Genomic DNA, 12,161 nt, shown 5'->3' with positions numbered 1-12,161 from the left:
CAAATTAAACCACTATTATGATTCTCCTTTGTTTGCATGATATGATTTTATTTTATATTTTTTTTTCCACTCACCAGATGTTTTCAACACTTTGCTTCCCACTACTGTCATCCCCTCCCTTACCACTGCAACAGTCACAACCACTGTAGCCTTAACAACCAGCACAACCACATCGGCAACAGCCATCAGCACCAGAGGTACAGTATGCTTCTTTGTTATGGCCTGGAAAACACATTCTAAATAGGAAATGACAGGTTTGATTTTTAAGAAAGATAGAAATTGCTAAAGCAAGGGTTCAAACACTTCAATATATATTTTTAATAGAACAAACCACAGGATGGTACACGTTAAGAAAGATTTCGTATGACCTTGGATATTTTCATTGCTCCAGCAGTGTTATGTGAACTTTGACAGGTTGCTTAAATTATTTGTATACATTTGCATTTATTTTTTTTAAGGTTAGTAAATTAACTTTAATGTAAAATGCAAGCATGCTATTTTTAAATAAACATGACCTTTTAAAACTGGTTATTTTGGGTGCTAATGTTTAAAACAAGATAGGCGTCTCAGCATTGGAATTACTGTTGATGCAACCTTGCTTGGTAACAGAGGCACTGCATTACATCACCTTGTTAGTCTTTTATATTTTAAGGTATTCCTGTCTTAGGGGTGTCTTTATCTTACCAGGACTAGAGTAAATGAGCTGAATTTTCTCTCTCCCCTCCCCGCCCCTCATCCTGTTGGGTTTTTGTCTGTTAACAGCTTTTGAAACGTTTCTCGTAATCCTTTGCTTTGTTATGGGCAAAGTATAAGGCTTAATTTTACTGTTGTATTCAGTGACTGATCAGATAACTGTTCAATAGCAAAGATGTGTGTGTAAAGTTTTGCAGATTATCATCTTCTGAGTAGTTAGTAATCTCTCATAGTGAGTGAAATAGCAGAAGGTTCCTCTGTGGTTGTTGAAGGCTTTCATTGTGCAAGGAGACGGGAAATAATATTCACTTACCACACTGCAAGTATTCACATGATGAGATATAATTATTCCATGAAAGTTAAGACAGAGCTATGAAGTCTTCTCTTCCTGGAAGCATTGTTATGAATGAGTCAGTTGTAGTAACCTGCCTAACTTGCATGAATAAGCTGACCTAAAACCAAGTCCATTGTATAAAGATTGTGATAGTATCAGATCACCCGACTTCTGCCATAGGGCACTGGTATTTTAATATTGTGGCCTTTGTGTAATAAGCTGTCATCACATCTGAGATTACATTTTTAAGCTTTAATATTACTTATAGTGTGAGAAAAATATTGTTGTTCTAGTGAAAAAGGGAAAGAGTGTTATAGTAGTCCTTTCCATCCCGAAAAAAAGGATAGACCATGAAAACAGTGCTCACAGGTCTGAGTATTTGCAAGAGGAATTTCCTGAAAAGGGACAGAATGACAGGAATGAACATGTATTTATAAAAGAATCTTTTGGGGGTCAAGCAGCAGAAGCTTCCCAGCTTTCTGACGGATCAGATCCTGAAAGGAAAAAGTGCTTGGTGTGCCATGTTGGTGTTTGCTGTCCTGAATGAATTATTTTCTTTTTGTTGTGTGGTCATGACTAAAGTATATCACTGTTGTGATTGTACATTTAGTGTACCAATGTTATTAAGGCATTGTGCTAACTCTTTAAGTGTGGTTTAGGACCTCATTTTCCTTTACTCTGAAGTGTTTGTTTTCACCGTTTGTGTGCCTGGCATCAAGAGAAAGATCTGGAGAAGCAGAACCCTCTTCTAAGCTTCAGCTCTAATATGCATGAGAATGCACGTAATTTCATGCTACAGTAATAGAGACTGCTTTAAGAGAAAGCAAAAGAAGGAAATCTGGGTGAAGGTGATCAATCACTGTCGTGGTTTAACTTCGGCCGGCACCACCACACAGCCGCTTGCTCACTTCCCCTCACCCAGAGAGATGGGGAGGAAAATTGGAAAGGAATGTAAAACTCAAGGGTTGAGATAAGAACAATTTAATAGGTAAAGCAAAAGCTGTGAATGCAAGCAAAGCAGAACAAGGGATTCATTCACCACTTCCCATGGGCAGGCAGGTGTCCAGCCATCTCCAGGAAAGCAGGGTGCTAGCATGCCTAACAGTTACTTGGGAAGACAAACACCATGTCAGATGTCACCCCCCACTTTCTTCTTCTCCCAGCTTATATACCTAGCATGACATCATATGGTATGGAATATCCCTTTGGCCAGTTCGGGTCACCTGTCCTGTCTGTGTCCCCTCCCAATTCCCCGTGCCCCCCCCCCCCCCCCCCCCGCCCTCTCTCTGGCAGGTCCCAAGAAACCAAAAAGTCCTTGGTTTAGTATAAACATCACCCAGCAACAACTAAAACCACCAGTGTCCAGTCAACATTGTTCTTACATAAGAGACAAAACACAGCACTGTACTAACTACTAAGAAGAAAGTTAACTCTATCACAGCTGAAAACAGGACAATCACTAAAATACAAGCACTTGCTTTTCCCAGAAAAATAATTGAATGCAGCAAAATGGATGAGAAGATAAGACTATTTCAACCTTGAGGAACTGGTAGATATGGTCTCGGGCAGAAAATCTAAGAGACAAAGGAGTGTAGAAAGACTATTTCTTGAAAAGGTGGTATTTGAAGGAAAGTGGCAGTCTATCCCATGAAGAGGGAAAATAGGACACTTGTAATAGACTAATGGAAGTGCCTATCTAACTATTTAAGAAATCAAAAATCACAAAAATGTGAAAACGAGATTACTGTAGGCATAGGTCATAGAGTATACCAATGCTGAAGAACAGGAAACCAGGCATAAAATCAGAAACAACCAGATGCAAAAGTAACTGTAACTAGCAAGGTGTGAGAAACTCATCAAAACAAAATGGTTTAGAAATCCATCAGGTGAAATACAGAAATAAAGAAATGTAGTGATCCTATTCATGAATGATTAAGACAAGGCTGAAGTAATTGGTGTTTTATCTTGCAATGTATGACAACTGGAGTGCTGTTTCTAATAGGGATGTCACCCTGAAAGATGACCACAGAGATAGATCAAAGAACAAAGACAGGAAGTCTAAATACATGCACTACGTGGAAGCTGAACGCACCAGTTTGTTTGCTTTTGCTTTCACAAAAAAGAAAAATCAGTATGACTGATGAAGAGTTATTTTCCAAGTTCAATGGGAAATTAGTAGCAAAGGCATTTAGTGGGGAAACTTTCTAAGTGTACGGGAGACAGTGACACAATGTAGCTATTGAAGTTCTACAACTTTCTTCAGCCTTAATTTCTTTAAGAATGCTTGATTGCCATGGCAGAGGGAAATGGACAATATGCTCTCCTTAGGTCGCTTCCTCCTCTATGTTTCTTGGATCCATAAACAAATAATGTTCACAAACTTACAGTGAATGCTGTGAAGGCAGATTTCTGCCATCCTGAAATGCTAGACTGAACCTTCTCTAGACTGTCAGAGCACCTACACACCAGAGATACAAATGGTACAACAACCATTTTGGAGAGGATCAGATTTTCAGTAGTATCTGTTTCTGGCTGAGCAAAAAGTACCATATAAACATATCTTCCTTCGACACTTTGGCTTCTTATACTGACAAGATTTTTGACATGAAGGAGTATATAAGAACATAAAGTTGAGAAGCTATTCATGTATTTTCAACCTTCAAAACTTTTTTTTTAGTTGAAAGCAACATTTCTCTCTTTCTGTCTTTATCAGATCTTGTTTGATCATGCCTTAAATAAACAGAAGTTCGTCCCAGATCATTGGGAGGTCCATACTAATTAATAATATTTTTTAACTAGATTTCAAATACCTGATATAATAGTCTTGCTGGATGTATTTCACTAATTCTATTCTAAAATTATTACTTGATATTTATGAATCACATCAGATACATTTTACAAGACATTCCTCTATTCTCCGTGACTTTTATGTAGTCCACCTTGAGGATATGTTACTCAACATCCAGTCACAGGAGATGTATTTACAGGAATGTGACACAAGATATAGAGAGCCCAGACAGTCTGTAAATCTAAGGCATTTTACACTACGATCATCGTACCTCATCATTACCATACCAAAAGCCTGAATTAATAGGAAAAAAAATATCTCCAAACCATCATCAGTTAATTCTGGAACTGGGACCCATCTCTATCTTAATTTGCGTGGCATTTAGTAAACAACATGAAAAAAAGCTACTGATCCAGTTGGATGACAGCATGATAATTCGTAAACATATTGTTTAGTCAAACTTTTCACTTTCTCAAATGTATGCTTGCTTTTGTGCTCAGTCCTTTAGGAATTAATTATTCTTTTACTGGTACATTACCTACTAACTCAAAAATTCTAAACACAATTTGATGCCAGTGAAGAGTATTGCCCATTATATGTTTGTCAAGGGTATCTTAAAGCTTAATAAGCATGATGAGTAATGTACAAAAAAATGAGAATAAAATGTATGAGAAGAAACAATTCTAGAGGACTACAGAAAGGATAGTTATGCTCTGTATGAGTAGTTTCCTTTCTATCAGGTTTATGTGATGTTATTTGTGAAAACTATGCATGGATCCATGCTCGTGTTCCCTTTTGTGACTGGGAAGAGGCACAAGAGGATTGTCGATTTGCCCCCAGTAGTGAAACAAGGGATGCCTCCCTTGGAGAAAATTTTTGTTAGCATGAAATTAATTTAGATGGTTCTGTGCCAATCCTTCATAGTTGTGTAGGTGGAAAGGGAGTGTGATTAACAGTCTAGGAGAATCCACCTCGAGTGAGAACAGCTCTGTGTTCCTGGATTCACAGAGGAGAAAGGCTTGAGCACACAAATATACATAAAACCCTCCCACAGGCTGGCATTATGTTAATTACACACACACACACACTGTGATTTTTTTAAATTTAAATCCTTTTCTTGTCATGACAAAAAGTCAAAGCGGTTATAAAACTTGGAATCTTTGACTTACTATTGAAGATTGAAATCTCACAACCATTACCCAGATAGGTAAAAAAATAACATTGCAAGAACATCCCAAATTCAAAGGATAGATCCATTCCATTTGATTGCACCTATCAGGTTGATTCAGTCTCAGCTGACTCACTTGTCTAATGTCTGTGCCAGAATATTCAAAGCTTTATATAGCAACGCCTAAAAACATCTCCAAAAGTCATTGCATGTAGCAGAGACATGGTGCTGCTCCCAGGCAGCTGCACTTTGAAGTTCAAGAGTTTATTTAATAGTCACGGTGACCAAAAAGCCAATGTACACATTTATATATGAATGAATGAAATCCCTGCTTTATTATAATCTAGTTTTCTTTTATTGTTTTTGGCTCTGGTATAAAAGAAAGGTTTCTTAAAGTAGATCTGTGAAGCTAAATTTAGAAGAACAGTTTACAGTGGATTAAGGAAGTGTTTGAGGATCTGATTATTTTGACAACTATTGCCAATGTAATTTAAGTGTATTTCTATTTAATAGCATAAATTTCAACCATCTTAGCTAAAATACTATGTTACTTTCTTTTTCTCCCATTTTTATCTTGATCAGGGGTGTGTGTGGAGAAAAAAATAGAATACCTGTTTCATTATAGGCAGTTTAAATGCAGAAACAACTTGGATAGTACTTGCAGTCCTCAGGTTTTTTCATATAAAAAAAAATGTTAAGCATTACCAGTTCTTGTTATTTCATTTTTCTTACACATAATCTGATTGATATAACTTGGAACTTTGAGATATTGACAGAGAAAGAATCAATAAAGCAAGGAAAAGGTGCAGAATATGTGGGGGACAAGGAAGATGAGGGTAGATGTATTTTAAATATAGTTGCGTATGCTTACTTGCATTCAACCCTGCTAATAAAAAAATGACCATTGTCTAATGTTATAATCAATTTTGTATGGCAGCATGCTAAAAGCTAGTTGTTTTATATACTACTTCTTAGCTGTAAAAGTAACACAAAATCTAATTTGTGTCTGGTTTTACTCAATCCATGTAAGAAAATTACAACTTTTGGGGTTTTATTTCTTCTTTCTTATCTTCCCTTCTCTTATAATGATCTCCTACTGGTTTATCCAACTTCTAGATTTCCCAGGAGACCAAATAATTTGAGGTTCAAACCAACAGTTCTTTAAATTATTTTTTTCCCACCTGACATTCAAGTAAGCCTTTAGCACCCATCTTGCAAGAACTGCCATGTCTTGATTTTACAATTACTTCTTTCATTACCTTTGCTTTTCATTCTGCTTGTTTCCTGGCTGTTTAGAAGGTGTGCTAATAAATCATGTTAAACCTAAGTTAGACCATGACAAAATCCCAAACCTATTTTACAAGCTTCTTTTTGTTAGTCTTGAAACCTCCAGGGCTGTCTGGTCAAAGCTATCTGTTACCCAGGTGAAACATCCACAAGCTACAGCTGAGCAATAGCTGGGAAACCTTCCCTAGCCAACATGTGCAGCCAGCTGAGAAGCCAGGAATAGAAAGTGGCCTTCCATTCCTTGGCACTCGTATGGGCTAAATAGAGATGACCAGGAAGAGAAATGGTGCCCAGTTTCCCAAGGTCCTCTACTAGCTAACAGGTGCAGAGGGTCGATGCAGGAGTCTAGCATTGTCTGCCTTCTTTTCCTTGTGCTCTCAGCTCCCAAGGGCTCTGACATTGGAAGAAAAACTCCGCAGCTGTGTTGATGTATGGCCTCGGCTCATCGGCAGGCAGGTGGCTCCTTGGGCCAAATCCTAGGTGTCTGTGCAAGCAGAAGGACAAACTCAAACCAGAGAGCCAAAGTACCCAGAGAGCAGACAGTAAGATGGCAAGATTTGAAAGTTACTGTTTTAGGATCAAACAGTTGATTTTTTTATATCAAAATATACCTGTTGCAGTGTGATTAAAATATGATGTTTATGGAAATATAAGGAAATTAGAACCCAGAGTTTAAAAACCAAAAGTATTAGGCAGTTCTGTGCTCCTCTCTTCTCCTGTGATACCTTCAGGATGCACAAGAACGACGCCATGCACAGGGGAATCCAGAATACTTTTGCCCAACATGAACAAGGAAGGTGAATTTTATAAGTTCTGTCTGTTTTCTTGTAGATTCCTCAGTGTTTCTTCTGACTCCTTCAGTATATACAGCTAATTTGGTTTCACTTGCTGTTTAAGATGCATCACTCCTGCTAATTTCTAGAGTTTCTGGAAAGAGAGAAAACCAATAGCATTAAAACAGATTAAAAACACCCAAACCCTTTGATGTTAAAGTCTGTTTTGCCAGCTTTTTCTTGAGAAATTATTCTTCTAACGTGTACCTGCCCAATCCTCATGCATTTGTGCCGTCTCTGGCTCCTTATGTGTTGAACAGAAGATCTACAAGTGTATTTTCAAGAGACTTAGTAGTCCGTGGTGTCTGTTTGAGGGGAAACAGAGTATTTATTCCTTTCCCTAAGCAACATTTAATTAGGGTTTCATTCCACTAGTCGGGCTTGGTGGTACAATTAATGCTGCAAATTCTCAAAGCTCACAAAATTAAGATCGATAGGAGACCGTAGCATCTGTTCTAACTCAAAAAACCCTTTGTTTTTTAGGTCTGATAGATACACAACCAGGAAAAGCCTTCTTATAATATCATGAAAATGGCTTTTGAGAATATTAATGCAGTGGATAATGTACACAGATTTGATAGATACGAAAAAATTTAAATTAGGAGTCCTCAGGTGTTTCTCTTATGCCTTAACCTCATGGTATAAGGTATCTCCCCATAGCAACCAAACAAAAAAAAAAACCCAAACAAAAACAAACCAACCAACCAACCAAAAAAAACCCCCAAAAAACCAACCACAAACACACCAAAAATCCAGACTCAAGTAATTTCTTACTTTACTGTCTAGAATCCTACAGATTTCTAACTATGTTCACAGAGAATTAGAATCATGACAAAAAGTATATGCTCACATGTGTGATGATCATAGGCCAGAAAATGCTAGCTGCAAGCAAGAGGTTGTACATAGTGTGAAAATAGTCTATGGTTATTTTTTTTTTAAATTAAAGCTAGGAATTTTGGATATTGTTGCATCCACAGAAGGTATCTACCTGTGGCTCAGAGGAAATAGGACAACAGGGTAGTAAATAGCATTGGATTGTGGTTATGAAAGGAAGTACTTTTTCATGCAGTGTGAAACTAAATATGAAACCGTTTATCACTACATGCTAAAAAATTGGAAATATCCTGATATGTATATTGTGAGCAGACAAAACTGAAAACTGAACATTTCTGTGTGGAATCCCCAGTTCTCAAATACTGTTAAAAGGATCTTCATAGTTGTAATGTCAATCCAAGAGTAATCGTCAAGTCAGCAGGCGTAGCACTGAAGCAGTCTAGCCACAAAAATTCTGGCAACATGACCCACATCATGCTACTTACCTCGATTGCCATGATACACACTTTTGGGCTTTTCAATTTTTATCTTTTACAAGCTAAAGGAAAGAAATATGCAGTTTAGAAAATTGTCATTTTCTCCACTTAACAGCTGTTGTGATGCAAGATGAAGACTGTCGTCATTATTGTGTGTTATTTGGTCATATTATTCGTGAAATGAGGCTGTTGCATTCTGGAACAAATAAAGATAGATTTCATACTCTGAACAGTTTGCCATGTAAATGAACATCATAAACGAGACATAGATTACAACACAGGCATGCTGAATACATGAAAGGAATGGAAATATCATAATATCATATATTAGGAACCTGCTTTTTGTGTCTGGAACAAATATTTCTAGTGCTAACAAATCCATCCAGCTGTCAGCTTGCAGTAATGAAGTATGCAACTTAAAAAGTACACAATGATTTCCAGCCTTGATGGATTATCACTTAACCCAAAATGCAACGCTGTACAGATAAGTATCACAAATGGGTGATGGTCTGATAAAGATTCCATTATATAGCTGAGCTCCGGAGAGGCTTCAGCAATGCGTCAGGATTTCAAACATTCCTAAACCTGAGCTCTAATCACACTGGGGGGGGGGGGGGGGGGTAGGGTTTCTACTGCGTATGAATTATGCAGTCTAACAGTCTCTATTGTAAGCTAGCAGTACAAGAGATTTTCCAGCTTAAGAGTCCCTTCTGCTGGAAGCGTGCTTACTGCTTGCAAAGAAAGTCCTTTGCTCTGAATTTATCCTGAGATTTCCCCTCAGGTGCTACAGATTGTAGGGTCTTAGTACTCCTTCTGCCCAGCCTCCACACGTAACTAGCAAGGAAGCACAGGCCTTTCAAAACAGTGCGTGGGAAGGACTGAAGTCATCAGTATCACCACCTCTATGTCACATGTAACACCAAAGTCAGTATGTGCCGAAGCCTGTAACCATGCTGACCATTTTCGTCTGACCTCAGGCATAACGTTTCCTACATTTTATTAATATATAGTCGTTTTCAACATGCAGATGTGAACAAGACATGAAACCTATATTTTTATACTGTCTTCATACTAAATGAATACTCCAGTCATGCTTAATAATCTTGTGACTTTCAAAATAATAATTCAAAAAAATTAACTATTCATACCTGCTGCTTTGAAAGCCAGAATTCAACTGATTTCAAGACACTTTGGGGATCAAGTATTTACAGTTCTACTAGTGGTTTGGCTTGCAAATTGTTTACGTGAGTTTATCCCATCTAGCTGACAGGTAGTTTTGAGGTTTAGATGAATGTGGATTTTCCAGTCCAAAGAGAGACAGACTATTTTTAGTGTGTCGCTGTTTAGTGCAGTCTGTTGCCTGCACATATGTGAAGAATTTCCTCTATAGAACAGGCTGTAATATCCTTTCTTCTATGTAATACCTTACATATACATAAGCTCATTAACTGTCAGTGGGAGTCTATGTAGTTTAGTATGTTATTCATAGATAAAATCTGTGATCTGCTAAGTCCAGAGGGACCCATTGGGTCAGTTAGCCTAAATTCTTGGATAGATTCCACTGTCATAGATTTATAGTGAAGAACAGAAACCTTTTTATTAAAGAGCATTCACTGGAACAGAAGTAGACTTAATTTAGGAAGGAAATAACTAAGGAAATGGAAAATCCACAACTTCCTTTGGTGTTTCTCCTTGACAATTAACTATCCACTTTGTTATAGACTTGAGCCTTGCTTTTCAGTTAAATTTCTCTGTGGTTAAGCTATACATTGGTTCTTGTTAAACCTTTCTCCAGTAAAAAGGCTTCTCATTCTGTACATATTTTCTTCTCAAAAGTGAACATTTATTGTAAAGAAGATGGTAAATATGCTTCCAAATGTATTGTTGGACTGTATTTGAAATAATTGAATATATGGTCTTAAGGATCTTATTAAGACTTTTGGTTGAATTATTTATTTTAAAGATGTTGTCAAGCAGATCTTCAATGGTGAGTTTTAAGGGAAATGCATTTCTTATAACAAGGAGAAATATTAGGCACATAGTTCCTGTTAAATATGTTTCATTGTTGCTGTATTTATATCAAATCACAAGGCTAATGTAGTTCTATTTTATTTAGGGAGGTATTTATGGCATTTAAAGATAGTACCAGCAAAGTCCAAGATCTTTTTTTCTCACAGTACTGCATAAGGCAGTTTTTGTTAAGTTTTTTGCTGTCAGGATACTGATGAAAGGCTTCATTGCTAAAAGCAAAAGTATACAACTAAGTATCGTTACAGTTAATCACAAGGACAACTAAAGCAACTATTCCAGTGCCATGTGGGGTGTTAAAAAAAGACTGAAATGATTCCAACAAGGTCTACAAGTGAGGAAAGGAAAGAAAATGAGAGGAAAAAATGCTTATAGTTTCAAATTTATTGCTAACACCTTTAATAAAAAATGCACGTCTTTCTCACTAACCAGTGAACTAAAGTCATCAACTGTGCCTTTGAAGCTGAAAAGATTACTCTCTCTGCCCTTGGTTTCTCTGACACTCCACTTGAAACACAGTTAATAACTTCCAGTGTAAGCCTCACAAAATACAGAATTGATACTAATTATATTAAGTTTTTTCGATGAAAGATGACCTTGGTAAAACTCGAAGCTACAGCATTCCCCAGAACAATAAAATAAAAGCAAAATCTACAAAGAGTGACTTTGGACATGATTTAATCTGACCTATTAATTTTTGCATGTGAGGTTATTCAGGCAGTGAATACAAAAAAGGGTATTCTTAAAGTAATATTTTAGCATTTTCTGAAGGATTGAAATCAATTGCCTAGCCATCCCCTTTTTTTGCCGCATTAGTGATTCGGGGAGTCTGTTCTGTGTTGACTTCAGAGACTGAGCCATGGAGAAAACTGGGTGCTGTGGTACTGGGAGAGGCTGGCTTGTGTGCACACATCGTGTGCCTGCCGGAACGCTAAAGGTGCCTGGCCTGCTGTGGTGGTGGTGCGTGTCTCGACGTCACTCTGCTTCTGACAGTGGGGTTAAAATGTGTTTCCATGTTGCAGCTAAGACTAGAAATACAAAGAAAGCGCTGCTGTAGTTCTATTTCTTTAAATCAAAAATCTTTAAAGGCTAATATTTTCCTGCGGTGTGGCCATCACATTGGGTGCAGAAAAGCCGAGTCAACAAAGCTGAAGTGAAAAAAGGCAAAAAAACCCCAAAAACCAATGTTTTAAAAGATTAACTTTAAAGACACCTTAGAGGAAAGAAGCAGAAGAGAAGTCTCGTTTGAAGTGTACAGTGTCGTAAATGGCTGTACCTAATCACAGCCCAGTTCAGTTTTTTCGTTGTAAAAATTGAGAAAGCGAGAGAATTACAAACTCATCTACTCTGAGAAATACAGGGTGGAAAACCGTATTCAGTAACACTTGACTCACTGTTTGGCTGAGTATAAAAGAATGAACAGGAAAGCACAAATGGAAGTGACTGAAAAAATGAAATTCAGAACCAACACAAGGAAGTACTTTTCTCTCAAAGAGAAATACAATTTTTCAATAGCCTACTGAGCCAAGTTTGGAATTGGAGGCATTGGGGTCATTAAAGAAGAAGGGAGATAGTATTCTGGAGGAACTGTGTTAACCAAGATGACTTGCAATGGGCTGAATGGCCTTTTCCTTTTCCCAAAATTTATGTTCTTTTTGAAAAACTTTGATTACAAGTCATCCTGCTGTGATTTAGATAGCATGAATTTGAAAAGAATGTA

The 12,161-nt window shown here is 37.3% G+C and overlaps 1 protein-coding gene across 3 annotated transcripts in view; it reads left to right on the top strand.

Annotated features, from left to right (window-relative positions):
- The window catches only part of CADM2 (cell adhesion molecule 2), a 671,675-nt gene that overhangs the window by 619,609 nt on the left and 39,905 nt on the right, over positions 1-12,161 (top strand). For 2 of the 3 annotated variants that reach the window (XM_055802814.1, XM_055802813.1), the window contains one exon: positions 78-197. The exons of the other annotated variant lie outside the window; for it this stretch is intronic. In XM_055802814.1, coding sequence (XP_055658789.1) covers positions 78-197 — 120 coding nt within the window. The remainder of the gene's footprint in view (positions 1-77; positions 198-12,161) is intronic. 3 annotated transcript variants of the gene reach the window in all.

This window comes from Falco peregrinus, chromosome 4 (assembly GCF_023634155.1).
Source record: "Falco peregrinus isolate bFalPer1 chromosome 4, bFalPer1.pri, whole genome shotgun sequence".
NCBI classification, from domain to species: domain Eukaryota; kingdom Metazoa; phylum Chordata; class Aves; order Falconiformes; family Falconidae; genus Falco; species Falco peregrinus.
The sequence above is the reverse complement of the archived record's forward strand: the minus strand, read 5'-3'. Positions and strand labels throughout refer to the sequence as shown.